General features: G+C 34.9%; 3 protein-coding genes across 4 annotated transcripts; 1 reads left to right on the top strand and 2 right to left on the bottom strand.

Annotated features, from left to right (window-relative positions):
* Positions 1 to 704: 704 nt before the first annotated feature.
* On the bottom strand, positions 705 to 9189 carry LOC131629233 (uncharacterized). The gene is made up of 10 exons (XM_058900031.1): positions 9117 to 9189; positions 8823 to 9053; positions 7554 to 7768; positions 6664 to 6780; positions 6106 to 6251; positions 5767 to 6020; positions 4568 to 4746; positions 4218 to 4434; positions 2277 to 3186; positions 705 to 2169 (listed from the first exon to the last, which is right to left on the bottom strand). The coding sequence occupies exons 1-10, from the start codon at positions 9187 to 9189 to the stop codon at positions 705 to 707; spliced, it is 3807 nt and encodes a 1268-aa protein (XP_058756014.1).
* A 2227-nt stretch (positions 9190 to 11416) lies between these two features.
* On the top strand, positions 11417 to 12655 carry LOC131629232 (uncharacterized). The gene has a single exon (XM_058900030.1). The coding sequence runs from the start codon at positions 11417 to 11419 to the stop codon at positions 12653 to 12655; it is 1239 nt and encodes a 412-aa protein (XP_058756013.1).
* A 9976-nt stretch (positions 12656 to 22631) lies between these two features.
* LOC131629223 (uncharacterized) lies at positions 22632 to 26607 on the bottom strand. Of its 2 annotated transcripts, none has more exons than XM_058900018.1 (12): positions 26425 to 26607; positions 25489 to 25749; positions 25316 to 25390; positions 25159 to 25217; positions 24927 to 25062; positions 24608 to 24704; positions 24425 to 24491; positions 24087 to 24185; positions 23900 to 23989; positions 23609 to 23763; positions 23273 to 23374; positions 22632 to 22950 (listed from the first exon to the last, which is right to left on the bottom strand). In XM_058900018.1, the coding sequence occupies exons 2-12, from the start codon at positions 25739 to 25741 to the stop codon at positions 22803 to 22805; spliced, it is 1281 nt and encodes a 426-aa protein (XP_058756001.1). In that variant the 5' UTR covers positions 25742 to 25749; positions 26425 to 26607; the 3' UTR covers positions 22632 to 22802. The 2 variants fall into 2 exon arrangements, with proteins under 2 accessions (XP_058756001.1, XP_058756002.1); XM_058900019.1 differs by lacking the exon at positions 26425 to 26607 and adding an exon at positions 26209 to 26347.
* Positions 26608 to 27945: the final 1338 nt, after the last annotated feature.

Genomic DNA, 27945 nt, shown 5'->3' with positions numbered 1-27945 from the left:
CTTAGGTTCTAAAGCTTTAAGAAAAGATTAGACAATGGCCCTTTATAGAAAGGGAAATGTCAATTAAGCTTTAAATGAAAAGACTCCATGTCTCATATCCTGCAATTCATTTACACCGTCCATATTACTACAAATATTCCTTATCTGAATATTACATTTTAATCACATAGAGACAAGTAACAATAGTTTCTTACAAACATTTATGTCTCATTTGATTAATAACCCCTCACTACACTCCCTATGACAATAAATAAATAATAATGAATATTATACCCCCAACAAATGGCTAAAGTATCAAACATTGGCCAAGAGTATTTGCAAGCCCATGAATATTACTATGAATAACAAAGGTGACAAAAAAAAGTCACATCAAAATGCTAATGAAATTTTTTTAGGTACAATTATTGTAGTGGGAAACTCAAACCCAGTGAAACTCGAAGACGATTAAAATTTGTGGTCTTAATGTCATTTAATTACTGCCAGTGGAGTATGTTTATAGGATTTATGGAACCAAATAATACTAGCATTTACTACATAGCCTCGACCTTAAAGATATGTGTTACTTGTTGTTGAGAGCAGTGGCGGAGCCAGGAATTTTATATAGCCTGGGCAAAAAATTTAACTGAAAGTTACATTTGACAATATATAAATAGTCATAAAGTGTGCTACATAAGAGAGATGAAACTTCACTTGCGAATAGTGTGCTAAATAAAATTAACAGGTAAATGCCCTCTCCGAGACTTCTTTGCGGTGAATGTTCGAATAATATCAACATCTTTAAGTGACTTGAATATCTCCCGCTCCGTGTAACATATCATCAAGTCATTGAACCACACATCGTTGATCTTGTTGCGCAAATTAGACTTGATAATCTTCATTGCTGAAAAAGCTCTTTCAACATATGCTGTCGACACCGGCAATATCAAAGCCAACTCAATGAGCTTGTAAACCAATGGAAATACCAAATGTTTCTCAGTTTGAACCATCTTCATAGCCAAACTTTGAACATCTTCACAAGAAGTAAAAGAAGCGTGCCTTTTCACTTGATGTACATAAGTCTCAAGTTGCTCCCTTATTGTTCCACGGTCATCATCAGAAAAGTCTGCATGATAAATATTAGCAAGACGAGCAAGCTTATCAACATCAAACTTGGAAAAAGAGTTCTTGAGGTCAAGACATGAGAAGCAATCCAGCACAACGTTACTTCCTTCACAAAATCGGTGATCCATCTCCACACATATTTTATCAATAGCAACATAAAAAATCTCTGCGCGGTAATGGTGAAGATTAGTGACAGTTCTCCCTTCTCTTCTTGAACGTTCGCGGACCGATATTTCTTCATCCATATTTGGCACCGGAATACTTTGAGTAAAACAAAATTCTTGGACATCACTAAATAAATCATTCCAACCACTCTCTTTCAATATAGCCAATCGAGCTTTAACATCATCAACTAATTCCATAGCAAGCACAATATTAAGATCTTTTGTTTGCAAGATTTTTGAAAGTTCATTAGTGATACCAAACAACTTTAACATAAGCTTCAAAATGAAAGCAAATTTAAAGCTCTCCATTTTTTCTATCAAACCCGCCGCTTGAGATGGTCCACGTCCATCTTCATCAACAATACTAAGCACCTCTAACACGGAGGACCACATCTGATCCAAACGAATCAAGGTAGTATAATGTGAACCCCATCTAGTATCTCCGGGTCTAGTGAGACTAGATGATTGGTGCAAGCCCTTTCCTTGAGATATCTCACCACTCTCAAGTTTATTCAAAATATCTTGGTGTTGTGCCTCCTTCAAAGCATCCTTTCTCTTGCAAGATGCACTTGTTGTGGTTACAATCAAGGAGATGTACTCAAAGAAATCATGAATAGATGAGCAACTACTAGCAACAGACACAACCACCAATTGTAAACGGTGAGCATAACAATGGACATAGAAAGCATAAGGGTTTTCATCTAGAATCTTTCTTTGTAAACCATTAAACTCACCTCTCATATTTGAAGCCCCATCATATCCTTTCCCTCGTATCCTTGAAATAGATAACGTATGACGATCGAGAATACCATAAAGGGCATCCTTTAGTGCCTCAGATGTAGTATATTTGACATGATATAGAGCAATAAATCGTTCCACAACTTTCCCTTTGTCATTCAAGAACCTAGAAAAATAAGTAAAAATTCAAATGTATTCGTCTATGTTTGAATGAAATTTACAAGTTTAAGTTAATAATTGTAGTATTTTCAATAACAAACTCATTGTACTAACCTCAACATCACCGCCATTTGTTCTTTGACAGATATATCACGTGACTCATCAATAAGAACGGAGAATTGTCTATCACCAAGCTCTTCCATAATCACCTTCGTAACTTCATGTGCACAACACGTTGCAAGCTCCTTTTGAATGTCACCGGAAGTCATAGTGCAATTTTTTGGACCACGATCAAAAGCATCTCTTACTTTTTCATCATTAGATTTTACCCAATCCACCATCTCTTTAAAATTTCCCTTGTTTAGAGAAGTATAGCTTTCATCATGGCCACGAAAAGCAATGCCTTGTGCTAAGAGATATCTAGTACAATCTAAAGAACAAGTTAAACGGATCTTATACAATTCTTCTGATTCCTTAGTTGCTCTAGCAAAGATACTTGTCACACTTTGTCTTTGATTATTATAATCATCATAGTGCTTCACACATGAGTTGTGCTTACTATCATGACTACCAATATGATCTTTAAAGCCTTTAGATGCATGCTTCCAATCCTTAAATCCGTCTTTGTTGAAGACTTCATAACCAAAGTGTTCGGCCCTCCCGGGCGGCTTAAAGAGAAAGCAATAGAAACAATAAGTTGCATCCTTTGACTCACTGTATTCAATCCATGTATAGTTCTTATACCATGCTTTACAAAATGCTCTTGAATACTTCCCAAATTGAGTACGAGGAAATCTTGCTAAATCTGGTTGCGTTGGACCCTTCAATATATATGCCCTCCTCACTTGGTCTTGAATATCTGGAGCATACTCATGAATTTGTTTCCTACATCCTGGATCACGCACAATCTCATTTGGATTAAACTCGTTGGCCACATTAGGGGGTGTTTCTTCTACTTCGACTTCCGGTGGCTTAACATTCACTTTCTCAATACTTGTTCTAGGAACCAAAAACTTCCTCATCTCTGAAACGAATTTTTAAGTAAACAATTTATAACAAACAAATTGACGAGACCGAATAATTAAATAAAATAAATAATTCATAACAATAAAATTAAAAGAGAATTTTATTATTATGAATGACCTATTAAATTAACCAAAATCTTTGATACTATATTAGAACCAAAAAAAAGAGTAGAGTTTCTGTTAAAATAAAAACTACAATATAAATATTAGAAGAAAAAATGAACTATCATTCATTCTAAATTAAACTATGTAAAATTGATCTAAATTGAACTATGTAAAATTGACCTATATTAAACTATGTTAAATCAAGATACATATATGCAGGATAAAAAAAGGATGAAACAAGAAACTGAACTATGAAATTGACAATAAATTGAAACATGCTACTTGAACTATTGTTATAATATAATATAAATATATAATACTAGTATTGTATTACTATAATAACTAATAAGAATAACTAATAAGAAGACAATTAGACAAATGAAAAAGCATATTACCCTCTGGCTCTGCAAGTGTGCTGGAAAGTGACGTATGGAGAGAGGAATAGGAAAAGTGACTTATTGGAGAGAGGAATATGAACAAGGGCGGTTCTAGATCAGAGATAATAGGGTTTTTCGGTACTGTTTACTTTTGTTCTTTTTTAATTTTTGTTTTAAGTAATAAATAATTAATTGGATTGGGCCTGTCTGGACCATTGGGTATTCATCTGTTTTAATTTTTACACCCTTATTTTTACTAATTTTGCCCCTAGTTTCCTTTAAAAATCGGCTATTAAATTTGGGGGAATACAAAGAAAATAGGGGTTGAGCCCGAGCGCATGCCCGGGCTTGCTGGGCTATAGAACCGCCCCTGGTTGAGAGCCCTCTTAGTTTGACTAAGGTTGTTGAGGTGGCTAATAACTTAATAAAGCTCAAAACATCACAGTTTATAAGAATACTACCTTTAAAAAGAATAGAATTTCTACAAGACCAAATGGACCAACAAAATGCAAGACCAAAAAACTAAAAACTAAAAGTAGAATTTAAACCTTGGAGCCTATTCAAGAAAGAACCCGAAAGAGTAACATCCACTCCAATCCACCAGCAAAACTTGGACCATATGAGATTAGAAAAAGAGTAAGAACAAAATAAATGCCCTACATCCTCCTTTTCCATGAAGTAAAAAGGACAAACCACATTGTGAGCACCTTCAATAATTCCACGCTTTTCCAACTTTAACCTAGTGGGTAGCTTGTTGAGGATTAACTGCCACCCAAAAATAAGGATCTCACTAAGAAATTTAGATTTCCATAAACAAGCTATAGCTTTTTCCTTTAAAGGATCCAAACAAGGCACCAGAAAGTATGATTGAAAAATCCTCTTGTATCCAACTTTTTACCGAGAATTCATCTTTATCCCTCGACCAAACAAAGTGATCCTCTTTATGAGGCTTAGGCTTCACATCATGCAAAATTTGCACTAATTCGTCTAGCGACAAGGCTTCCTCGTCACTCAAATCCACCCAGTTAAAGTCAAGATCCCACACCCAAGAGTCATTTTTCCAAACCCCCGAATCACCTATAAGACCTCCAAAACCACATAATCAGAACAAAGATGGAAATAATACATCAAAAGAGGAAGATCCAAGCGAATAATGTCTCCAAAAGTCTAAAGACCTCCCATTTTCAAGCTTACATATAATACAAGAAGAAAACCAATTAGAATGTGAAGAATTTTCCATGAGTTACCCAATTTCACACAAATCTTTCCACCACAAAGACCCATTCCTACTTAAACAAGGACCACCTAAAACCGTGCATTTCACATTACCATACTGAAAAGCAATAAGCTCGAACCAAAAAGAATAAGCATCATTTAAGATTTGTCACTCTCACTTGCTTAACAAAGCAAGATTGAACAACTCGCAATGTTTAACCCCTAAACCACCCTCTTCCTTAGATAAACAAATAGTATTTCAACTAACCCTACTCACTTTTTTAGAGTCTTCACACTCTCCCCATAAGAAAGTTCTTTGTATCTTAATGATCTCTTTTAAAACCACCTTAGTAGTCTTATAGAAAGAGAAGAAAAGGATGTAAATGTTGAATAAAACGAAATTCAAAAGAACCACCATACCTCCAATAGACAAAAATCTATTATGCCACACTGTCATCCTTCTTTTTAATTTTGAAAACAATAGGAGTCCAATATTATTTTCTTCTAGGATTAATACCAATGGGAATGTCAAAAAACACAAAGGGAATCTAACCAAAATCAGAAGACAAAAAGAAGTGGTTGCCTACAAAAAATCGGAAAGAAGAATAATACCAAATAATTTACTTTTGGATAAATTCACCCGAAGACCCGACACCAACTCAAAGCCTCTAAGTAAAGCTTTAATGTACCAAAGGTTCTTCCAAGAACCCTCTCCGATCAAGATAGTATCATCCGCAAATTATAATTGTTAAACATGAGAAAAATCATTCAAGTGAAAAGCCTCAAATTCCCCTAAAGAAACCGCTCAATACAATAAATCGGAAAAATCTTTCGCCACTAAAACAAAAATAAAAAAGGAAAGAGGATCTCTTTGTCTTAAACCTCTAGTAACTTTTAAATCCTTCATTGGACTCTGATTAACAAGAATGGACATCAAACTATTAAACACCAATGCTTCCACCCACCCACACCACTTATCACCAAAACCCAATCTTCTCAACATACTCCTAAGAAAATCCCAAAAGACACAATCATAAGCTTTTTCAGAGACCACTTTTACCAACTCACACTTCCTTTTTGCACTCTTAGTAAAATCCACCACTTCATTCAAAACTAGGACACCATCCAACAATTGTCTAGTAACAAAAGTTGTTTGACACTTATAAATAAGCTTATAAATCAATAAATTTATCCACAAGAAGCTTAGCTAAAATTTTATACACACTTCCCATTAAGCAAATAGGCCTAAACTTATCAAGAGCTTGAGGATTATCAACTTTAGGGATCAAGACAATAAAAGACCTTGTAATCACTTCAGGAACACAAGAAGTTCGATAAAACTCATCTGTTGCTCTCAAAAGATCGATCTTCATAATGTTCCAACAAGGTTTAAAAAAACTCAAGTTAAAACCATCTGGCTCTGGTCTCTTATCTCCAGCGCCCTCCCAAACAACCGCCTTCAGATCCTCCAATAAAAAAGGCCCCTAAACCAAAGCCCTATTTACCTCTTTCAACATATGGAAAGGAATACCTGCCAACAAAGGTCTTCTGAAAAATTACTTAAGGAATCTCATTTCAAAGTGAATTTTAACCTCCTTCTTCACATCATCCACCTTATCTACCCAACTATTAATTGAACTAATCCCTAATAAGCTATTCCTCCTAAACCTATGTTTCATAGCTTGGTGAAAAAGTTTAGAATTTGAATACCCTTCAACCAGTCACTTTTGTATGGTCTTTTGTCTAAGCATGCTCTCTATCAAAACTAGATTGCCGCACCTTACTTGTAGTCAAAGACCTCTTATGAGCCATTTCCTCAGCATCCAAAGATCCCTCATTAGCTACCTCAAAATCCAAAGCATTCAAATCTTTAATCGCCGCCTCCACCCCCCACATCTAAAAAGCCAAACACCTCCTTATTCTAAACTTTCAACCCGCCTTTAAGACACTTGAGCTTTTCTTTGAGAGAGAAAATCACATTCCCCAAAACCTCTGAAGAATTCCAAACTTTCTCAAAAAACAGAAGGAAGTTTAAATGTTGAATTCAACAATTAAAGAATTTGAAAGTTTTGGGATCCCGATTACAAGAATACCCTTAAATCCAAATAGGATGATAATCGAAAAAATCCCTATTCCCTATCATTTGGCATCAACCTTCCACTCTTCAACCAACTCATCACATAACAAAATCTATCCAACCTACTCATCGCCTTACCACTTAGATTAAACCAAGTGAATTCATTCTCCATCAAAGGAAGATCAATCAACTCCGATCCTTCGATAAACTCATTAAACTCAACCATTTACCGATTATTCACATTTGAATTCGAACCCTTCCTCTCCCCTCCTTCTTAATAGAACTAAAATCCCAACAAGTTATAAAAAAGATGAAACAAGCCTTTTTTTCCACATAATAAGAAAGCCTCTTAATCTCCCATTTGCACCCTTAGAAGACCATTCCACTTCCTTACTCCCCCACAAAGCAACCACTAAATTTTTATTAGTCACCTTAGCCTTAGTTTCTTGAATCAAACATACATCAAAATCTTCCTTCATAATTAATTGAACAAGGCGTTTTCCTTTCAATGAGCTATCACACCCTCTAATATTGTATGAAAGAATAGTAATAACAAACCTGATTTATTGACTTCTTTCTTTCTTTTAGAAACTTGGTCATTAAGTTCCAAACATCTAATTGCTTCACCATGAAAATCAACATCGTCACCTTCAACCACCCCAAAATCAGTCGCCTTCTCCCACAACTTCAAAGCCACGTCACTAACAGAATCTCTCCAAAAACGATTATTGCATTGTTGCACATCCCCATTTGATAGACCATCACAACAGAACACCGAGCCACCCAAAAATCTGCTAGAAGCAGATTCTGACAACATGGAATACCACTACGCCATATTAGGTTAACCCTTCTTAGATTGATTACAAGTTAGTCCATATTTACTCGAAGGTCAAAGAGAAGAAAATTAATATTTTTAAATGATAAACTCTTTGCATTTGTTCTCACGATGTACCACTGGACTGGAAAAATATTTCTTCTCAAAGGATGATCTTTACTTTTCTGCATAATATTCTCATTTGAAAAATGGACCTTGGACAAGTGAGGCCCAACCCGTACCAGATTGTTACATAAACCCCCTAAGCCTTCATATTTCAACAGCGCTTCAATATAGCCCTTTTCTGCACTTGGGCTTTACCAGCTAAAGGCCCAACACCTAGAGTAGACTTAGGTCTACACCGCACGTTATGGAACTCACCTAGAGGATAAATAACCACTACTTAGTCTGCTAGATTATTAGTAAAACTATTGATGGTACCCTCTCCTTTCTTGGAACCAATCGCAAATGTTTCCATGTCCCGAGGATCATGCCCCTGGGAAAATGGGGGATGAAAAGCTATCACCCATAAAAAGTTCCTCTAAAATAGGAAACTTTGACTTGGCCGAAACAACAACCCTAGCTGGCGCTTCACCATTCATGTTACTCCCTCCGTCCCAAAATAAGAGTCTTCCTAGCTTAGAAAAGTTGTCTCAAAATAAGAGTCTTTTTTATGTTTTCAATGCAACATTAATTAATTTTTACCAATTTTACCCTTAATAATTATTGTCTGCACTACTTTCAAAGTATTACATCATACTGTACTTTTATGACGACCAATATTAATTATGGGTATTTTTGTAAAATTGTTATATTTAATTATTCAATCATTACTTTTCTTAATTTATGTGCAACAACCTTAAAAGACATTTATTTTGATACATAAGGAGTAACTTCTTTGACACTGCCTCCACAGAACTTGTCACTTCCCTCGTACCTGGCCTGTCCTAATCACCAACATCCACTTTGTCCAATGTCTTATCTATTTCCACTAAATTAACAACCTTTAAAAAATTATCGTCAACATCATCGTCTTCCCCAACAAACTCTTCCATTTCCATTTTTCAGAATCCGAAGAAGCTTCAATCGAGTCCAATGCTGCTAGAAATGAAATTCTCAATGGATCATAAGAGTCCTCTACAAACTTTAATTTGAAACCGACACCATTGATGAAGTCATTAATAACATTGGTACATTTAGTTCGCATCAACTGCCGAGCTACATCCATCTTTGTTCCAGATCGAGTACCATCATCAGTGTAGAGAAGTTTCCCATCGGCTTGGATATAAACTCAAAAAAGTTTAGGTTCCAAGTATGAAAAGGAATGTCGAACACACGAACCCATGTAACTCGTTCTTTGTCCACCATTTAAGGCCTTCATATCTTCACTTAAATAAACCACTGCTTCAACCATTATGCTTTATTGCACATCAAATCCTCTAATGCACCATGAGCCCTCTCTTCCAACAAGAAAAGTTTGGTTCCCAGAGGAATGATTTTGATGGCAAAGAAACCTTCCTTATCAAAGATATTCTGCATGTTATAGAAAGAGCCAGCATTCTCCAACACACCTACAAAAGCTTGTGAAAATCTTGTCCAAATACCTTCTTCCTCTACCATATAATCCAACACCAGACAAGTAGATACACACCCAAGTTTAGAAACACCAACAACATGAGCATAAGATTTCAAACCTCCACTACCACCTCTTCCCAGAGCATCACCCCCGGAAGCAACACCACCACCCTTAACAATCTTCGAGAGACTATACTTTCCTTCATCCCGAGCCTTCTTCTAGACTTGTCCACTGCCACCCTTGAAGCTTCCATGAACCCATTGAAATCTTAGAATATTAACATAGATTTTATGATTACCATTGAAGATATTATCACGTTTAGTTGCAAGCTCATTTGCATTCTTCACATGAAGAAATCTGACAAAACGACATCTCATTCCCCTCTTATCTCTTCTAGACAAAATCACCACATCTTCCACATTTCCATAGTCTTTAATAATGTCAAACATGTCTCTAGCAAGGAGATGATCTCTCTCTCTCCCCCCCCTCTCTCTCTCTCTCTCTCTCTCTCTCTCTCTCTCCATCCATATATATATTTGAAATCGCAATTTTTTCAAAAAGTTGTATGTCGAAAATGATTTTTATGAAAATCTATTTGAAATAGCTTCAAAATTAAGTGATTTTTTGAAATTTTGATATCCAATTTTTTTTCATAAATAGATGAAATACCTAAAATTATATTTTAAGAATAACTATTCAAACAAAATTTTTATTTGAAGCTTCTATAAAAAGTTTCTTTGTAAAAGTTTTTTTCACAAAATTATGTAACACTATAAAAATCATTTTAAAAAAAAGCCAAAACAAACGGGCCCAAAGAGATAATTCATTTTGTAAATTTATCTAAGTTAAATTTAATCATTTTGAAATGACACCAAAAACTAAAAAATTTGAAATTTCTCTCATACTCCATAGAATGTATTTGTTACTATTATCTCTTCAAATTTTGCCAATTGGTTCTCGTATTTTATAAAATTACAAAATTGACCTAAATATTTTTTTTTTAAATTTCAAATTAGTCCTTAATAATTTTTAGAATTTACAATTTAGTCCTTCAAATTTTTAAAAATTGCAAATTGGTCCCTACTTTTCAATTTTTTTAATTTGGTCCAAAAAATTTAAATTTTATAAAAATGATCCCAAAAATTTAACAATGAATTATCTTAATACTCCATCCAAACAAAATAATTTTAAAATGAATAGATTTCAATTGAATTATTTGAATTGCTTTGATTTTTAAATTTCTTTAAAATTTCCAATTACTTCATCCAAACACACTTTAAGAGAAGAAATTAAGAAGATTTTGAGATAAATGATTTGGATAGAAGCATGATCATTGATAGAATATTAAAAGTTGATTTATGTAGCCGATCCTATTTAGTGGGATAAGACTTATCTGTTGTTGTATATATTTATAATTTTTCTATTATTCATATAAATATTTACTTACTTTATCATGTTTTTATTAAAAATATTTTTAACTTAACATGTTTTAAATTAAAAATATTATTTTTCTCGTTATTTGTCTAAAAACAAATAGTACAATTTTATGAGAGAAATTAGCTAGGTTTGGTTTAAAGTGTTACGTTAGGTAGGGGTCTACAATGAAGGTTTCTTTTTTGATTAAGAATCATAATATATATGTAGTGTTGTGATTATTTTAGGCTGAGCATTGTTCTTTTAAGAATAAGCAGTGCAATTAATGCTAAATAATTATAGTAATTAGAAGCAAAATATCTTCCCATTTCCTTTGCATGGTTTAGTGAATGAAACATTTGCCAAAGCTAGATATGATTTAGTCTTGTGATTATTTTAGGGCGAGCAGTGTTCTTTTAAGAACAAGCAGTGCAATTAATTAATGCTATAATTATAGTAATTAGAAGCAAATTGTACATGTAAACACAATCACAGTAAACGTATACGGATCAATTTTTTCACCTTAAGAGACCTGTGATCATGCACTAAGTTAAAGTCCTCTCCATTATAAATACTGGTGCAGAAAACATTAGCTAGCAAGCACAAATTCACATTGCATCTCAGATATTATCCTAAACATTCTCAATACCAAATGGCTTCCCTTTTCCTTTCATCCTTAGTCATTCTTCTGTTTGCTGTTTCAGCCACAGAATCAATTGTTGCACATGTTGTTCCAGTTCATGCTTTTCAGAAAACTTCAAACCATGTTAATGTTTATCCCTTAAACATGCCTACTATTCCAGAAGAAAGTGATATGCTAGAAGGTGTTGCACCACCTTCTGGAAAAAATGATATTTCAGTCCAAGATAATGTTTATCCCTTAAACATGCCTACTATTCCAGAAGAAAGTGATATGCTAGAAAATGTTGCACCACCTTCTGGAAAAAATGATATTTCAGTCCAAGATAATGTTTATCCCTTAAACATGCCTACTATTCCAGAAGAAAGTGATATGCTAGAAAGTGTTGCACCACCTTCTGGAAAAAATGATATTTCAGCCCAAGATAATGTTTATCCCTTAAACATGCCTACTATTCCAGAAGAAAGTGTTGCACCGCCTTCTGGAAAAAATGATATTTCAGCCCAAGATAATGTTTATCCCTTAAACATGCCTACTATTCCAGAAGAAAGTGATATGCTAGAAAGTGTTGCACCACTTTCTGGAAAAAATGATATTTCAGTCCAAGATAAGGTTTATCCCTTAAACATGCCTACTATTCCAGAAGAAAGTGCTATGCCAGAAAGTGTTGCACCACCTTCTGGAAAAAATGATATTTCAGCCCAAGATAATGTTTATCCCTTAAACATGCCTACTATTCCAGAAGAAAGTGCTATGCTAAAAAGTGTTGCACCACCTTCTGAAGAAAAAGATATTTCAGCTCAAGATAATGTTTATCCCTTAAACATGCCTACTATTCCAGAAGAAAGTGCTATATCAGAAATTAAAGTGCCAGATTCAGCTCAAGGTAATGTTTATCCCTTAAACACGCCTACTATTCCAGAAGAAAGTGCTATATCAGAAATTAGAGTGCCAGATTCAGCTCAAGGTAATGTTTATCCCTTAAACACGCCTACTATTCCAGAAGAAAGTGCTATATCAGAAATTAGAGTGCCAGATTCAGCTCAAGGTAATGTTTATCCCTTAAACATGCCTACTATTCCAGAAGAAAGTGCTATATCAGAAATTAGAGTGCCAAATTCAGCTCAAGGTAATGTTTATCCCTTAAACATGCCTTCTATTCCAGAAGAAAGTGCTAAGCTGGAAAGTAAAGTGCCCCCTTCTCCACGCCATGCTATTAAAGGTTCAAGGAAGATCAAAATTTTAGGTTAACATGATGAAAGACTTTATATAGACTATAACACAGTGACTCTTATGTCTAAATAAAACAGATATATACGAATAATGTAACTTGAATCCCACATTCTAATAAAACAACTATATTAATTAGATTGCTGTCATTGTTCTTCTATGTTTATCTAACATATCTCTTAATTTATGTGTTCATGTCATGTTCTAATTGTTTTCTCCCATGAGATTTGCGACTTTAATACATAAGAAACACTGATCTAAATTTACATATAAAACTGTTTATAATTTATATAGACAGACAGAAACTGAAACTGATGGATATTTATTGTGGATTATGTCATCAACATTTAATAGTTTACCCAAAAAAAGTGATAAACTTGTATTCATTGTATTGCATAAATTTGTTGTGATACCTTATTTTGGGCCAACTTCAGTCCTTCCTCTAAATGTTGCTTTAAAAGCATCAATCAATGAGCCTCTTCATGATATATGACTTGTACCTCTAAGTTGCAGATCATCAATATGTTCAAAAATCTAAGTATCTAAAATTATTCTTATTTTATATAAACCTATTGAGAACAGTTAGTGGGTTGGTGTTTAACACAAAAGAATACTGTGTTGGATTTGAAAGGGGTATAGGCACCTCTGATAGTGGTCCAAACAATGTCGGCGTAGTCGGGTGGTGCTAACCTTCGCCACAAAAGAAGCAAAAATCAATTCAAGAGGGTGTAATAATTCTTGCACCAAGTCTTGACTTAAAACACTGAAACACAACCAAAATGTTTGGGATTTGGCTCAAAGCAAGTATACAGTATAAAAGTAAGAACATAACCCATACAATGAGCTTTGATATTTATAGCTTAATACTTATCGATAGTATTTCGAAAATGAGCTGTCTTATCTCAATGTCAACATAAAAAAAAAAAACTATACCTGTATCTATGTTTCGGAAGTACCAAATCATAAGAGACAAAGCTTTAAAAATCATCTGTTGGTCCATCAGTTGCAGTAGAAATTGGAGATCGGTTAGCATCGGCAACCTCGTAAGTTTCTCAGATGACAGAAGGGGCTCAACATTATGCATTTTATTAAGATCCTTAACTTTTCAACTTTTCTTATATAAATAGCCCTGAACACTTAACAATAAATATCCTCCAAACTACAGCAGCATATTTATGTGCTTGCAACAGCAAAGGAAAAAACAGTCACTTGTCGAATGGCTTTCAACGTCATGACAGAGCAACAGTGTGGAACCATTTTGTCAGTGAGCACTATAACTATGTTCGGAACAACGAGAACGGTTGAACAAGGTGTGTACATTGGTTTATGGTTGACTTAGCCAAGTTTATATAGTAACACACTTCCTCGCCTTTTTCTAACAATGAAATAATCAGATTTTTCCCAAAAATAATAAGTATCTTCCATAGAAAGCCACGTTAGAAACTCAGTCTTAAAACTTCCTGCCAATGTCCAGCCTATTCGTACAAATTTGACTAAGCAACATGAGCTCCATGATTGTGAGGTTACAGAGTAAGAATTGTTGTCACTACTCATTCAGCAAACTCTGTTTCCATTATTCTTGCTAGTTGCCAGCGAAGATCCCAAAATGACCACACGAGGTTTCCACGGCGTCTTTTTTTTTAATCAATTCCTCTACATCCCCAGCAACATACCTCCTTTCCCAAGAAGACCAACTATGCATCCTTAATGCTCAATCTTCGGTTTAACTTCATCGAGTAAAAAACTTCACGACCCACATTAAACAAACCTGCATGACAACACTGCAGATAAACCCCCAAAGAATGTGACATCATTGGGAACAACAATCCCCTCTTTCTTCATACTCCAAAATAGAGTGAGAGCATCTTCACCACGTCCATGAGAAGCCAAACCATAAATCATAGCGTTCCAAGAGCAACATTCCTCTCAGGCATTTCACCAAACAACTCCTAGTCATGAAAATCGGCTCATTCTTTCAGCACCAATAGATTCAAATCAAACAGCAATCATCCCCTCAAAAAGATCCAAAGCCTCGTTGTAACAAATATTGTGAGCATGCCCACAAATCATCATTGTCCAACTCCAAAGAGTCTAACTTTTCATCGGAATTTCATCAAACACGTAACAGGCATCAACCAAATCATTAGAAACAGAATAACAAAGCACCAAACAATTCGTTGCAGTTTTGGCGGCAATATTCGTTAGTTAGTTGAGTGAAGGTGTTATGCAAACGTAAACAAACACAAACACTGCACTGTGTTTTCTGTCTTATAATCTAGTTGTTTTATTTCACCCCTGTAATTATAGATTCTATGAAATTTAAGAGGATTGTTAAATGTTTTTAAGATGAATTAATTAAAGCTTTTCTGAAATTTAGGTTTTTTAAAATCTCAATTATTTAAATTATTTCTTTCTGTCAAATAGTCTAGTGGTTAAATTTTACTTTTAAAGATAAAATAAATGAGATACTGCATATTCAAACTTCCATATCTATTATATCAATTCACTGAATTAACCTAATATGCCCAAAAAAAATTATTTGATAAAAGTTTTAAAAAAATCGTTTTAAAGCTTTGTTAGAGTTATTTTTATATAACTTTTAAAGGTTGTGGGACAATTTAAAATAAAGATCAATTTCGTAAAATTTTAAAATATAGAGATCAATGAACAAAATTTAGCAAAGAAAGAGATTAGGTACCGATAATAGGAGGTAAGAAAAAGATTATACTCAAATACATGGTAGTAAAATTATTCCCTCCGATCTTTATTAGAGAATATCTTATCCCACTTTATGAGTCTCTTATGTACCATGCGAGTTGTTTAAAATGCCATATGTTTCTGTAGATGTATCTCTAGAAGTACCTTTTTTTTGTTTAAATTTTGTTTTGTTACGTAGATGCGCATACGGAAGCTTTATGAGATGCATCTATATAAGCATTTTATGTTATATTCGCGTTAGACTCTTCTCCTCCCCATCCTTCACATTTCTCATTTCAAAACTCTCAAACTCTCAACTTCAAAAATCAAACTTCCACCAAAGTTGTTTTTTTTTTCTCTTGAGTTCGGCTGTTAACATTAACATCAACGATCAACACATTCCAACAACTTCAAAAGTCAATTTAATCGGTAATTTTTGGGTTTTTTTTTAGTTATTTTAGAGTATTTCCCGTAATAGGAGTTTGAATAGATTTTTAGATGCAGAAATCATTAGTTACTTTTAGAAACATAGTTTAGAGACAATGTAGGTATTGTTTGATGTGTAAAACGGACGATCAAGCCATCAAAATGGAGTTTTTAACCCTCTGCAACAGTGACCAGACGCCATTTTTGCGTTTTAAAGATTTCAGAACTTTCCGTAGATGCATCTACGGAACAAATGAAACGCTAGGTCGTTCCGTAGATGCACCTACGGAAGAAACTTAGTTTTTTAAAATGTAAGGTACTTTCGTAGATGCTTCTACGAAAGAGTTTCGCAGGTGCACATACATAAGCAAATTTGTTTTTTTTTTCTCTTTTGTTGTTATAGTTAAATTGTATCTAACTCGGTTTTATTGGTAATACAATGTAGGCATTATGGCCGACCATCCAGACTTATACGTGGGAGGGTTGCACGGCATGCCTTGAATGGATGCAGGTAATGTTACAGGTGACTAATGGAGTTGTCGTTCCAGCAGATGTACCTGATACACTTGTTCCAACAGGGCCTTCTCCATCTTTTCTAATTGAGGGGCATTTTCCATCTACTACTTCATCCTGGAGGCCTCGGGATGATGGTAAGGGTTCCTCGCAAACGCCCTCTTCCCACAAACATCGTCGGGCCAGTTTTTCTACTCATGTGCTAGTGACGGTCGATGCTGGTTCTCTGGTGCCACCTCTTGAGCTGCACGAGGAGGTTGATGCGGCTGAGAAGCCTGTCTTCTACCTGGGGTCCTATAGATGTATCCCTATTGATATGGTATGCAGAGTATTAAGCCAGATATATCTAGGACAGGGAGGTAAAATTTTGTAAGCTTTGCTTATTAATTATTTCTAACGTTTCTTATTATTAACATGTTTTTTTGGAAAATTTCATAATAGAGATCCCTAGAATTTCTACAACCATGTCCGGAAGATTGCCGCTCTTATGTAGCCTACTGAGTTCTGGTTCCAGGATGTCCTCTCAACATCTGGGGTGAATGACCTCTGTTACGTCGGGTTCCACACGATACATAATAGAATGCTGATGGCATTTGCAGAGAGGTGGCATCCGGAGACTTCTTCATTTCATCTTCCTCAATGTGAGGTTATCATCACTCTTGACGATGTTGCATGCCTCCTGCATATACCTATCAGGGGTACCCTTCTTGGTCACAGTAGACTGACGAAGGAGGAAGCGAGGGAGATGTTGATTGAGGAGCTCGGGGATGATCTTGAGGACGCGCTTGAGGAGGTAAAGAGGACCCGCGGGGCGCACGTGAGGTTTCATTTCTTGAAGCGACAGTATGAGGCTGAGCTCCTTGCGGCACATGTTGTTGATGGGGACGAGGCAAAGGTGGATATACATAGGCAGCGGGTGCTGAGATGTTAATTCCTATTTTTGTTAGGCACCCAAGTATTTGTGGACACGAGCTCGTCGTACACAAACGTTGTTTACTTGAGGTACTTATTGGATACCGCACGTGTCCATGAGTACAACTGGGGAGCGACTACGCTAGAGTACAACTATCATAGACTCGGAAAGGGATGGTTATGGAAGGCAAGGATTGTGGATGACAGTTGTTCCTTCTTAGTGATAACAATCTTATATCATTCTACTTTCTCTCAAAGTTTATTATATATTTGTGATAATATGTTTGATCCCCGTGATTTTTTTTTCAGGGTTGGATATTACATCACTTCCTAGACATTATTGGTTTGGGAGAGGTATCGGACTACACTGAGGTCATGGCGCGTGCTAGAGCCTTCATCCCCCTCAAAGGGAACAAGGTATCGGATCCTTACAGGCGCTATCTTGACCGCATGGGTTCCGAGGACGTCTGATACGACTGTTATGCTGATTACCGTGAGACGGCTCTGTTTGATAAGATCGAACTATATTCTGGATGATTAGTTGCCAATTCGACTATCATTGTGCGTTACCTTCCAGAGTGCTTCGTGCGGCAGTTTAGCTACCAACAGACGATACCTCGCCACCCTTCTGTCTCTGCTCCTATCGCCATGACCGATCGACAGCTAGATGATGTCTTTGCAGACTTTGAGCATCACATGGTTCCTGACGAGGCTCGGGCGACCAGATCAGAGTTAGACTATAGCTGCATCGACGGATACATCACCTGGTACTACATAGTGTCACACTCATACATGATTCCCTTTGCACCGGGATCACCACCCAGACCAGTCCATGAGGAGATTTTGCGGACTCATCAGTCTCAGTTGGACCACACTGACGATGTTCTTCCTTGTCGTCGTGAGATACTTGACATGGCACAGGAAGGCATTGTCGCTGGTTTCTTCCCTGAGGGGTCTGATCACAGGGTGTACTGGATGGTATCATTACGGTGGCCGATGGGGCATTTTTGTATCTTCGACATTGGGCCAAGGACGGATGGGGCACTTGACGGTAGAGGCAGAATAGGCAGCACACAGGGTGGTGGACGCACATGCGGGGTCAGAGGTAGAGGAGAGGCGGAGGATGATGTCTGGCACTCACAGTAGTGATGTCTTTATTTTTATTTCATTTATGTACTTTTATTTTGATTATGTATTTGACATTATGGCTGATGAATCATACGATGTATTATTTTGGTGTACTATATTTCATTGCCTTTAAATTGCATTACTTTAATGGACTATAATTTGATGTTCTATTTTTGTTTAAAAAATTGAAGTTTAGGAGTGGAATGCAGGTGATTTTATATATATATATATATATATATATATATATATATATATATATATATATATATATATATATATATATATATATATCAGAATGTTTCGTAGGTACATCTACTTAACACTCTGTTTTTAACATGTTCCGTAGATGTGGCTCCGGAAAAAGACCAAAATTTTTATAAAAATTATGCTTCTGAATGTGCACCTACGGAAGTAGGGGGCATAATTGGAATTTCGTTAGGTGACTGAGAAAATTAAGGGATGTAATGAGATATTCTTCTTTATTATAAGAGATAATTCATTTTTTTAGATTCATGGAATGATAAATATATTTGGTCTATATATAGATCGGATATATTAATCATTAAATAAATCTAAAAACTAAAATTTCTCTTATGTAATAAGAACATGAAGGAAATTTAATTCTCTAAAACCAAATCATCAAGCCATTTGCATTGAATTTGTTAATCTAAATTGTTTTGTGTAGGTAAAATAATATTTCATATTTTATTTTAGATAGAATTGTAGTTTCATGAGTAACGATCCTAACACGGAACTCTGAAGTATGACTATGTGTATGTTTGGTTTCACTTTTAAAAGATCTAAAATCAATTTTAAAAATGTAAAATTGATTCTGGGTAATTTTGAGGTATTTAATTTATCAAAAGTATAATTGATTCGGCCTCTAGAATTGATTCTATTTGAAATTAGAAAGTGTAGTTTCTACCTCTAAAATTGATTTTGAATAATTTTTACACTGAAATGTATTGTTTAACTCACTTTTAAATAATATATTCAAACATAAATTAATTCTGTTAAATTTAATTTTGTTTAATGAATTTGATGTAAATACTTAGAAACAATGTGATATCCAAAAATAAATACACCTAGATGTTGAAGAAAATACCACGTACTTCACAAGGATTGAAAATGTAAAATACATGTGTTATAATGAACTAAATATGTTTTATATATACAAATTTATTTTTTAAAGTTGCAACAACATTTTTCATTTTGTTATTTTTCTATTTTTGGAGGTTTTCAGTTCATTCAAATTGGACACAAAATATGTGTAAACTACACTATTCAGTATCAGATTTGCTATCTTTATCACATAGTCCAGAAAAATCCTGCAAGAATTGTAAAATCTAGAAATCTTGGTCAACAAATCAAAGGGATGGACCACCAATCCCACAAAAGATAAACTCTGCATGGTTTACTGAATGAAGCATTTGCCAAAGCTAGATATAATTTAGTCTTGTCATTATTTTAGAGCGAGCAGTGTTCTTTTAAGAACAAACAGTGTTCTTTTAAGAACAAGCAGTGCAATTAATGCTATAATTATAGTAATTAGAAGCAAACTGTACAATGTAAACACAATCACAGTAAACGTATACGGATCAATTTCTTCACCTTAAGAGACCTGTGATCATGCACTAAGTTAAAGTCTTCTCCATTATAAATACTAGTGCATAGAACACCAGCTAGCAAGCACAAATTCACATTTCATCTCTGATATCATCCTCAACATTCTCAATACCAAATGGCTTCACTTTTCCTTTCATCCTTAGTCATTCTTCTGATTGCTGTTTCAGCCACAGATTTCTCTGTTGCAGATGTTGTTCCATTAAACATGCCTACTATTCCAGAAGAAAGTGCTATGCTAGAAAGTGTTGCACCACCTTCTGAAAAAAATGATATTTCAGCCCAAGATAATGTTTATCCCTTAAACATGCCTACTATTCCAGAGGAAAGTGCTATGCTAGAAAGTGTTGCACCACCTTCTGGAAAAAACGATATTTCAGCCCAAGATAATGTTTATCCCTTAAACATGCCTACTATTCCAGAGGAAAGTGCTATGCTAGAAAGTGTTGCACCACCTTCTGGAAAAAATGATATTTCAGCCCAAGATAGTGTTTATCCCTTAAACATGCCTACTATTCCAGAAGAAAGTGCTATGCTAGAACGTGTTGCACCACCTTCTGGAGTAAGAGATATTTCAGCCCAAGATAATGTTTATCCCTTAAACATGCCTACTATTCCAGAAGAAAGTGTTATGCTAGAACGTGTTGCACCACCTTCTGGAGTAAGAGATATTTCAGCCCAAGATAATGTTTATCCCTTAAACATGCCTACTATTCCTGAAGAAAGTGCTATGCTAGAAAGTGTTGCACCACCTTCTGAAGAAAAAGATATTTCAGCTCAAGATAATGTTTATCCCTTAAACATGCCTACTATTCCTGAAGAAAGTGCTATGCTAGAAAGTGTTGCACCACCTTCTGAAGAAAAAGATATTTCAGCTCAAGGTAATGTTTATCCTTTAAACATGCCTTCTATTCCAGAAGAAAGTGCTATGCTGGAAAGTAAAGTGCCCCCTTCTCCACGCCATGCTATTAAAGGCTCAAGGAAGATCAAGATTTTAGGTTAACATGATGAAAGACTTTATATAGACTAAAACACAACGACTCTTATGTCTAAATAAAACAGATATACGAATAAGGTAAGTGGAATCCCACATTCTAATAAAGCAACTATATTAATCAGAATGTTATTTATGTTTATTGACATATATCTTTACTTATGTGTTCATGTCATGTCCTAGTTGCTTTCTCCCATGAAATTTGTGACCTAAATACATAAATACTACTGAATACTGATCTATATTTCATAGAAAACTGTTCATAACTTATATAGACAGACAGAATATTTAACATGGATCATGTCATGAACATTTAATAGTCTACTTGAGAAAAGTGATAAACTTGTATTCGTTGTATTAAAAGACCGAAACGCAACCAAAATGCTTGGGATTTGGCTCAAAACCTGTTCTCTCCAATCATTCTAAGAGCAATGTAGTTGCCAAAAATAATCAACTTTACCAGCACAAATTCTCACAGCATACCCATTTAACTTTTTCACACCTTGAAACTCAGATGAATCTCATGCTTACATAAGACTGGTGAGAATTTTTAAACACCGAGCCACGGCGCCATACTGCATCTAAAGTGCTCAAGAACTTCCATGTACATTTCCTGAGTTTCTCTTTTTTCATCATCTTTCTCGGTCTCAAAACTTCCCGCCATTGTCCAGCCTCTGCTTACATACTCTCCAAAGCAACATGAGCTCCATGATTATGAGATTCCAGAGTAAGACTTGTTTTCACAACTCATTTAGCAACCACAGCAACCTCGGTGTTTCCATAATTTTGCTAGCTGCCAGCAAAGACTAACCATGCAGCCAAAATGCTCAATCTTCAGTTAAATTCTATACACAACCTTCATCAAACAAAAAACCTCAAAACCAACATCAATCAAACCTGCATGACATTGACAAACAGATGAAAATAACTCCAATGAATCCCCTCCTTCATACTCTAAAATAAGTCCATGAGAAGCCAAATCACAGGTCATAGCATTCCAAGTAACAACATTCCTCTAAGGCATTTAATCAAATAACTTCCTCACCATCCAAATCACCCCCATTTGATTCGAACGTATAATCCAACGCGGCCCAACAATCACTCCCTCTTCAACCCCTTGCACTCTCATTAAATCATGAGTCATTTCCCCAAACCGACAACACGAAGCCCGAGTACAACCATTAGGCTCAAACCCAACAGCAATCAACCCCTCAAAAGAATCCAAGGCCTCGTTGTAACAAAAACTCTGAGCATAGCCTTAAATCATCAACGTCCAAAGACTCAAACTTTTCAACGGAATTTCATCAAACACATAACGGGCATCAACCAAATCACCAGAAACAGAATAACCACGTACCAAAATGTTAGCGTGTTAATCTAAATCTAACCCGAATTTAACCATATGTATGTGGAGCTGTTCCCAAGGTAGCAATGGATTTGAGAGTAAAGAACAAGTTTTGACAAGAAAGGGAAAAATGAGCATATATGTATGTAAACAAACACAAACATGCACCATGTTTTCTGTCCTGTAGTTTGGTGACTTTCTTATTTAAGCTTTTGATTTGTTTTTCATCCCTGCAATTATTATTGGTTCCATGAATTTTTTAAGATTGTTTTTTTTTTTTTGATATTATGAAGAAAACAAATTTTTTTGAATGAAGTCATTAGAAATTTTTGAGAATTTAATTTTCGGTGAACATGCACCTTAAGTTTAACCAATAAAATCTCTAATTGCAAATTATCTTTCAATTATGTGTATTAAGAGAAAAGAATCAGTATATTAAAGTACAACAAAAGAAGAAAATGGAATAAAGAAAAAAACAAACTAATTTATTTTTCCTATTAACTAGAATGGAAGAAACATTCCTCCTATTATCATTTGTCACCATTGACATGATTAGAATGAGTTTGAGTCACTTTTATGTTCTCTGTTCTCCAAGAAGAGTCCACTGGTGGAGGTTGATATTCATCTGGTTTCAATGCCAATGAAAATTCAGGCAATGTTGGAGCTGTTTCCATAATCCTGAAATAAAATCAAATTATAACAACATATGTTTTCATTAGTCCTCTTGCTTATAATTCAAGTAAATAGTCTTTTTTGGTTACTAAATAAGTGAGACATTAAGCACGGACATCAGAAACACGACACTGACACTGACATGTCAACATCGGTAGTAGTTTTAAAAAAAGAATAAATTGAAAATAATCACAAGTGTAAGTGTCGGTTTCTGACACAAACACATCTTTTTTCAGAGGTGTTGATGTTACAGAGAACGTTGTTCTTATAGTTAATGATTGTATTGAAATTACAAACACACCATCAAGTATGTATCTAAAACATTTACCTTTCGTGAGTGTATAGATCGCGGTTTATTCGCACCTTGCTTGAAGTATCCTTAGGAATTTTTTCAGAGAGATATTTCATGGTCCCCCAAAGTGGTGGATTTCTGCATCATGACTACAAGTTATTAGATGGCCCATAATGCAGCAAAAGACCATCATTAATAATGTGTTTGACATGATAATTTTCGATGAATCGTAATTGATAAACGCTCTTCAAAAAAATGTTAAAGGCTCTTGCAGAAAACAAGTCAGGATCACAAGTTCTTGAAACATGTGTCACATAGGTTTCGCGTGCGTAATAAGCATAGCATTGTGTAAAGGGGAAGACAATAGATAACCTTGACAATGGAGGAGCCGCATTGAATGCTTCGCATAACTTCTTGCTTTCTTTGAAGTATTCATCCGCGGCTTGCAAAGCGGCTACAGCCATCCCGTGAGATTTCTCCGTATTCCCCTCATCAAGAATCAAACCGTGGTAATAATATGCTGCAGCCTGGGAAATCATTACAACAAAACATATTACAAGTTCGTAATAAACCTTAGAATGCGTCTATAATAATATAACAATGCGTGAAGCGTTCAGTATGGCTCGTATTCGTGATTTTGGAAAAGGGTAGAAAAGCACATACCTTAGCTTCAACATATTTCCATTTCACAAGAAGGTGATGTTTTTCGCCCCAACCATTTGCCAGCGGAAGGTTCATAATGTTATCCTGTGCCTGTAAAAAAGCCCGTATAATCAACGCAATGTATGCTAAACAAACACACACATGTTACCTATGCAGATCAGAGAGAAACCGAGTCAAGTAACGGTACCTGTTGCCAACATTTCAGCATCTCGCACGCAAGTCTACGCTTCACTGCAAGAGTTGCTTTAGCACTATCAATTGCCATTCCAAGTTGTATATCTACACCCTAAAACATGATCATGATATTATCATAGATGCATTATTATACTCCCCCTAGTAATGCTAAATCAATAGTAAAACAAATTTCCATTTCGCGGAAACACATTAGTTTTAGTCAAGGCCATCTCTGGGAGTGTGCAAGACAGTCTACCGCACAGGGCCCAAAGTTTAACTGTGACTAAATAGGCCCTCATAAAATGTGAGACAGATGAAACTTAATAAGTTCATCCAAAAGAACATCAATACCTGTCCTAATGCCTGTAAAGACAGTGCTCGAAGAACTCCTTCTGCTAAGTCAACCGGTAAGTTTCTCCTGAAATCAAGACCGAAGTAATACACATGAATGGAATGAGGAAGGTTATTTAGATTAACCGAATAAAAGTGTGATAATCAATTTATTGCATACATTAGATTTGTACAAATACAAACCTGAGTTCTGCAGGTAGCTGTGGAAGAACGTGTTTGACCGCACAATCCAGATATCCAGAAGCCTTCAAGAAGATATCAATAGAAGTTCGTCGGTTTTCTGTTTGTAGATACTAAACGCTTAATTTCATATGATTGGATTCGAACAAAAACGGAAGAAAACAGAAACAAATAACCTATTAACTTATATACCCTTTAGTTTAATTTAACCATTGCGACAAATTAGCATTTACTTACTACTAGTAGTCATTAAAATGAACGTGATCATGTGCACACGCGCGCGCACACACATAAGAAACGCGATCTGTAAACATTTACTTACCATCTGATACTTTTTGCTGATGACCATCACTAGATGATCTTGGAAGCAGCAACAAATTAGCCTTTGAGAGCAATAGCATTGCCATCAAATGCAAAACCGACAACACCTCGTACCAAGCATTCGACATGCATGTTTCCTGCAAAGAGAACCAATCACCACCGCCATTCTTCGGTAAACTAAGCACTTTCCAAATTAAACTCAGAAACATATATGAATTTAACAAGTCACCTACCTCTTTTTCGTCCTCTTGATTCATCCAAACAAATTGTACTTTGTATTGTAAATGGCTTCCTACACCATAAAGATCGATAAGTAATAATAATCAATACTCGCCTTACCGATAGCACGCATCAATCGCGTAAGTAATAACAAACAAACACGAGTTTTACCGTCTTTAACTAATCCTAAGAGAACTGGCAAGTAATCTTCAAGAGCCTGAAGAAGATCAGCCAGCGTCGAACCACCTGGAAAAAAAAATCACCAGACACAAACACAGACACGACACTGATACATCAATAAGCTATAACACAGATAAATTTTACTATTGCTAAGAAAAACTAACCATGTTGAGTAACACTTTTTCTTTTCGTTCTTGTAATCGTAGGACCTTCCTGGCTAGCCATTACAACTATCCGCGTTCTAAGAGCAGACAATCGCTCGATTATATTCTTCGACAAATAATCACCGAGCGACTGAGCAAAATCAACAGGTTTCGGAATCCTTAAACCAGGAACATAAACCGAAACTTCTCCAATACTCCCCGGTCTCCTTCTATTTCCTCCCGTATCCTTCGGAGTCGACACTAGGCATCCCATGCTGAATTCTGATACAAAAAAAGAGCACTTACAATAAGCTATGAAAACTCATACAAATTTTGATTCATTCTATTGTATTATGATTTTAAACAACATTACAAGGAAGCTATGAGATTAAGACTAAAAAAGCACTTATATGACTAATTAAATGCCAAGTTGCCAACCAACAAAAAGTGGCATTAGGTTACTCACGGGAAGCATTACATTTAACATGAAATAGTACTCTCCATTCTCCACATCATTACTTTATGTCATGTTTGGACAAACAACTTAATCACTTATTGTATAAGTGCTTATGCATAAGCTACTTTTAATAGTACAAAAACAAAGTCAATAATTTCATATAAGTTGTTCCTATAAGATATCATGGAGAATTTATCAAAATAAGCTGAAATTGAGACAATCCAAACAAGTCCTTAATATGAAACTAGAAATTAAGTAGGAGAAGATTTATTTAACTAACAAACCTTGTCCTTTGCGTTGGTAGTTGAAGAGTCAAGACAAAAGTTAAGGTTTTATGTGCAGAGAAAATTCACAGGTAGGGACTTTAGAGTTTGAGAAAGAAAAGAAACAAAAACATCACATGAACAGCATGAGATATGACAAGTGATGTCCGTGTCAATATGCCAACAAGACAAAAGAAAAGGTTATATAACTAACAACGTTTAAAAAAACTATCTTACCTCAAAAATGACTGCGACAAAACAATATCAAAGAAATTTCACACTGAGACGAAAGCAACCAGTATAGCGATATCTGTAACGACCGAAACTGAATGCAACTGTTATTTAAAAACTTGGTTATAACAAGAGTTAAATGGTAGCTTAAATAGAAGTTTATAGATTGTGTATATCAAGAGGTGAAATTTGGAGTAAAGGGTATCCAAAAAGAAATCCAAAAGAACTCAATAAGCAACAATTGGAGAAACACAAAGGAAATCTTTTGGAGAAGCCAAGATAATAAACAAGTTCCATAAATGAGACATTTAGCAAAAGAGAAAAATTTTCTATTATTTTGATCATTCTCTTTGATCAATGCAAAATATCTTTTTTTTTTAAGAAAGCAACTTGGTATAGAGAACAAAATAAGTTATTTAACAATTGAACATTCATAAAGTAGGTTAGAGAATATATATTAGAACACCAATCATTGATGTTTTCTTTTTACTAATTTATAAAATATCTGGCTTTATATAAAATATCTTTTTTTTTTATCAAATTTATATCTAAGGAATGTCTTTCTTGGAATGTACTATTTTTGGATCATAACAACACAAGAGTGCTAGAGTTTTTTTTTTCACAAGGAAAATTAAGAATATGAATAAATGTGTAACAATTATATAAAATTATTTTTCTTAATTTTAAGTAATAATTATTTTTAAAATATAAATAGTAGAATATATTTTTTATAGAAATTTAAAATCTCCTACGCGCCATTGCATTAATAAATTGCAATAAATAATAAAACTCACTCTTAAAAGAGTTAACATTGTTGTATTTTTAAGATTAAATAGAAACTTAAATGGAAAAAGATCTCAATAGTCTAATTCGAGTGATATTTATTTATCCTATTATATAATTTTCAAGTGTTTTTAATATGTTTTTTTATCAAAAACTTTTGAGGTTATATTAGATATTTTACACAACAATAAAGTTTGTCTCACTAAGTGTGGTCGACTATATGGATCAACTTTTGGCATAATATTTTATCGAGAACTACGTTTCTATCCAAATCGTTAATCTCAAGATTTTTCTTAATAATTTCTCTTATAGTCTTTCTAAATTTTCTTTTTCTTCTAGTTGTGAGACTTTTCTCCATCTCGTATACTCTCCTTACCACAAAACTTACAAGTCTTTTCTCCACACAACCAAACCACTTAAGTCTATTTTTCACCGTATTCTCTATTATATGTGTTACTCCAATATTTTCCCTAATATTTTCATTTATAATCATATTCTTTCTAATCTAACCACACATCCATTGCAACATCTTCATCTCTACTGCACTTACTTTATTCTCATGTTAAGTCTTAAGAGCCCAACGTTTTGTCTCATAAAACACCGCATGTCTTACCGCACTTTGATAAAAGTTTCCATACAGCTTAAGCGTATATTTGTGTCAGATAAATTTCAAACCCTCCTCCATTTCAACCACCCAGCTTAAATTCGATGGTTTACACCCCTTCTATTTCTCCATCATTTTGT

Source organism: Vicia villosa, unplaced genomic scaffold (assembly GCF_029867415.1).
Source record: "Vicia villosa cultivar HV-30 ecotype Madison, WI unplaced genomic scaffold, Vvil1.0 ctg.000538F_1_1, whole genome shotgun sequence".
Taxonomy (NCBI): Eukaryota; Viridiplantae; Streptophyta; class Magnoliopsida; order Fabales; family Fabaceae; genus Vicia; species Vicia villosa.
The sequence above is the reverse complement of the archived record's forward strand: the minus strand, read 5'-3'. Positions and strand labels throughout refer to the sequence as shown.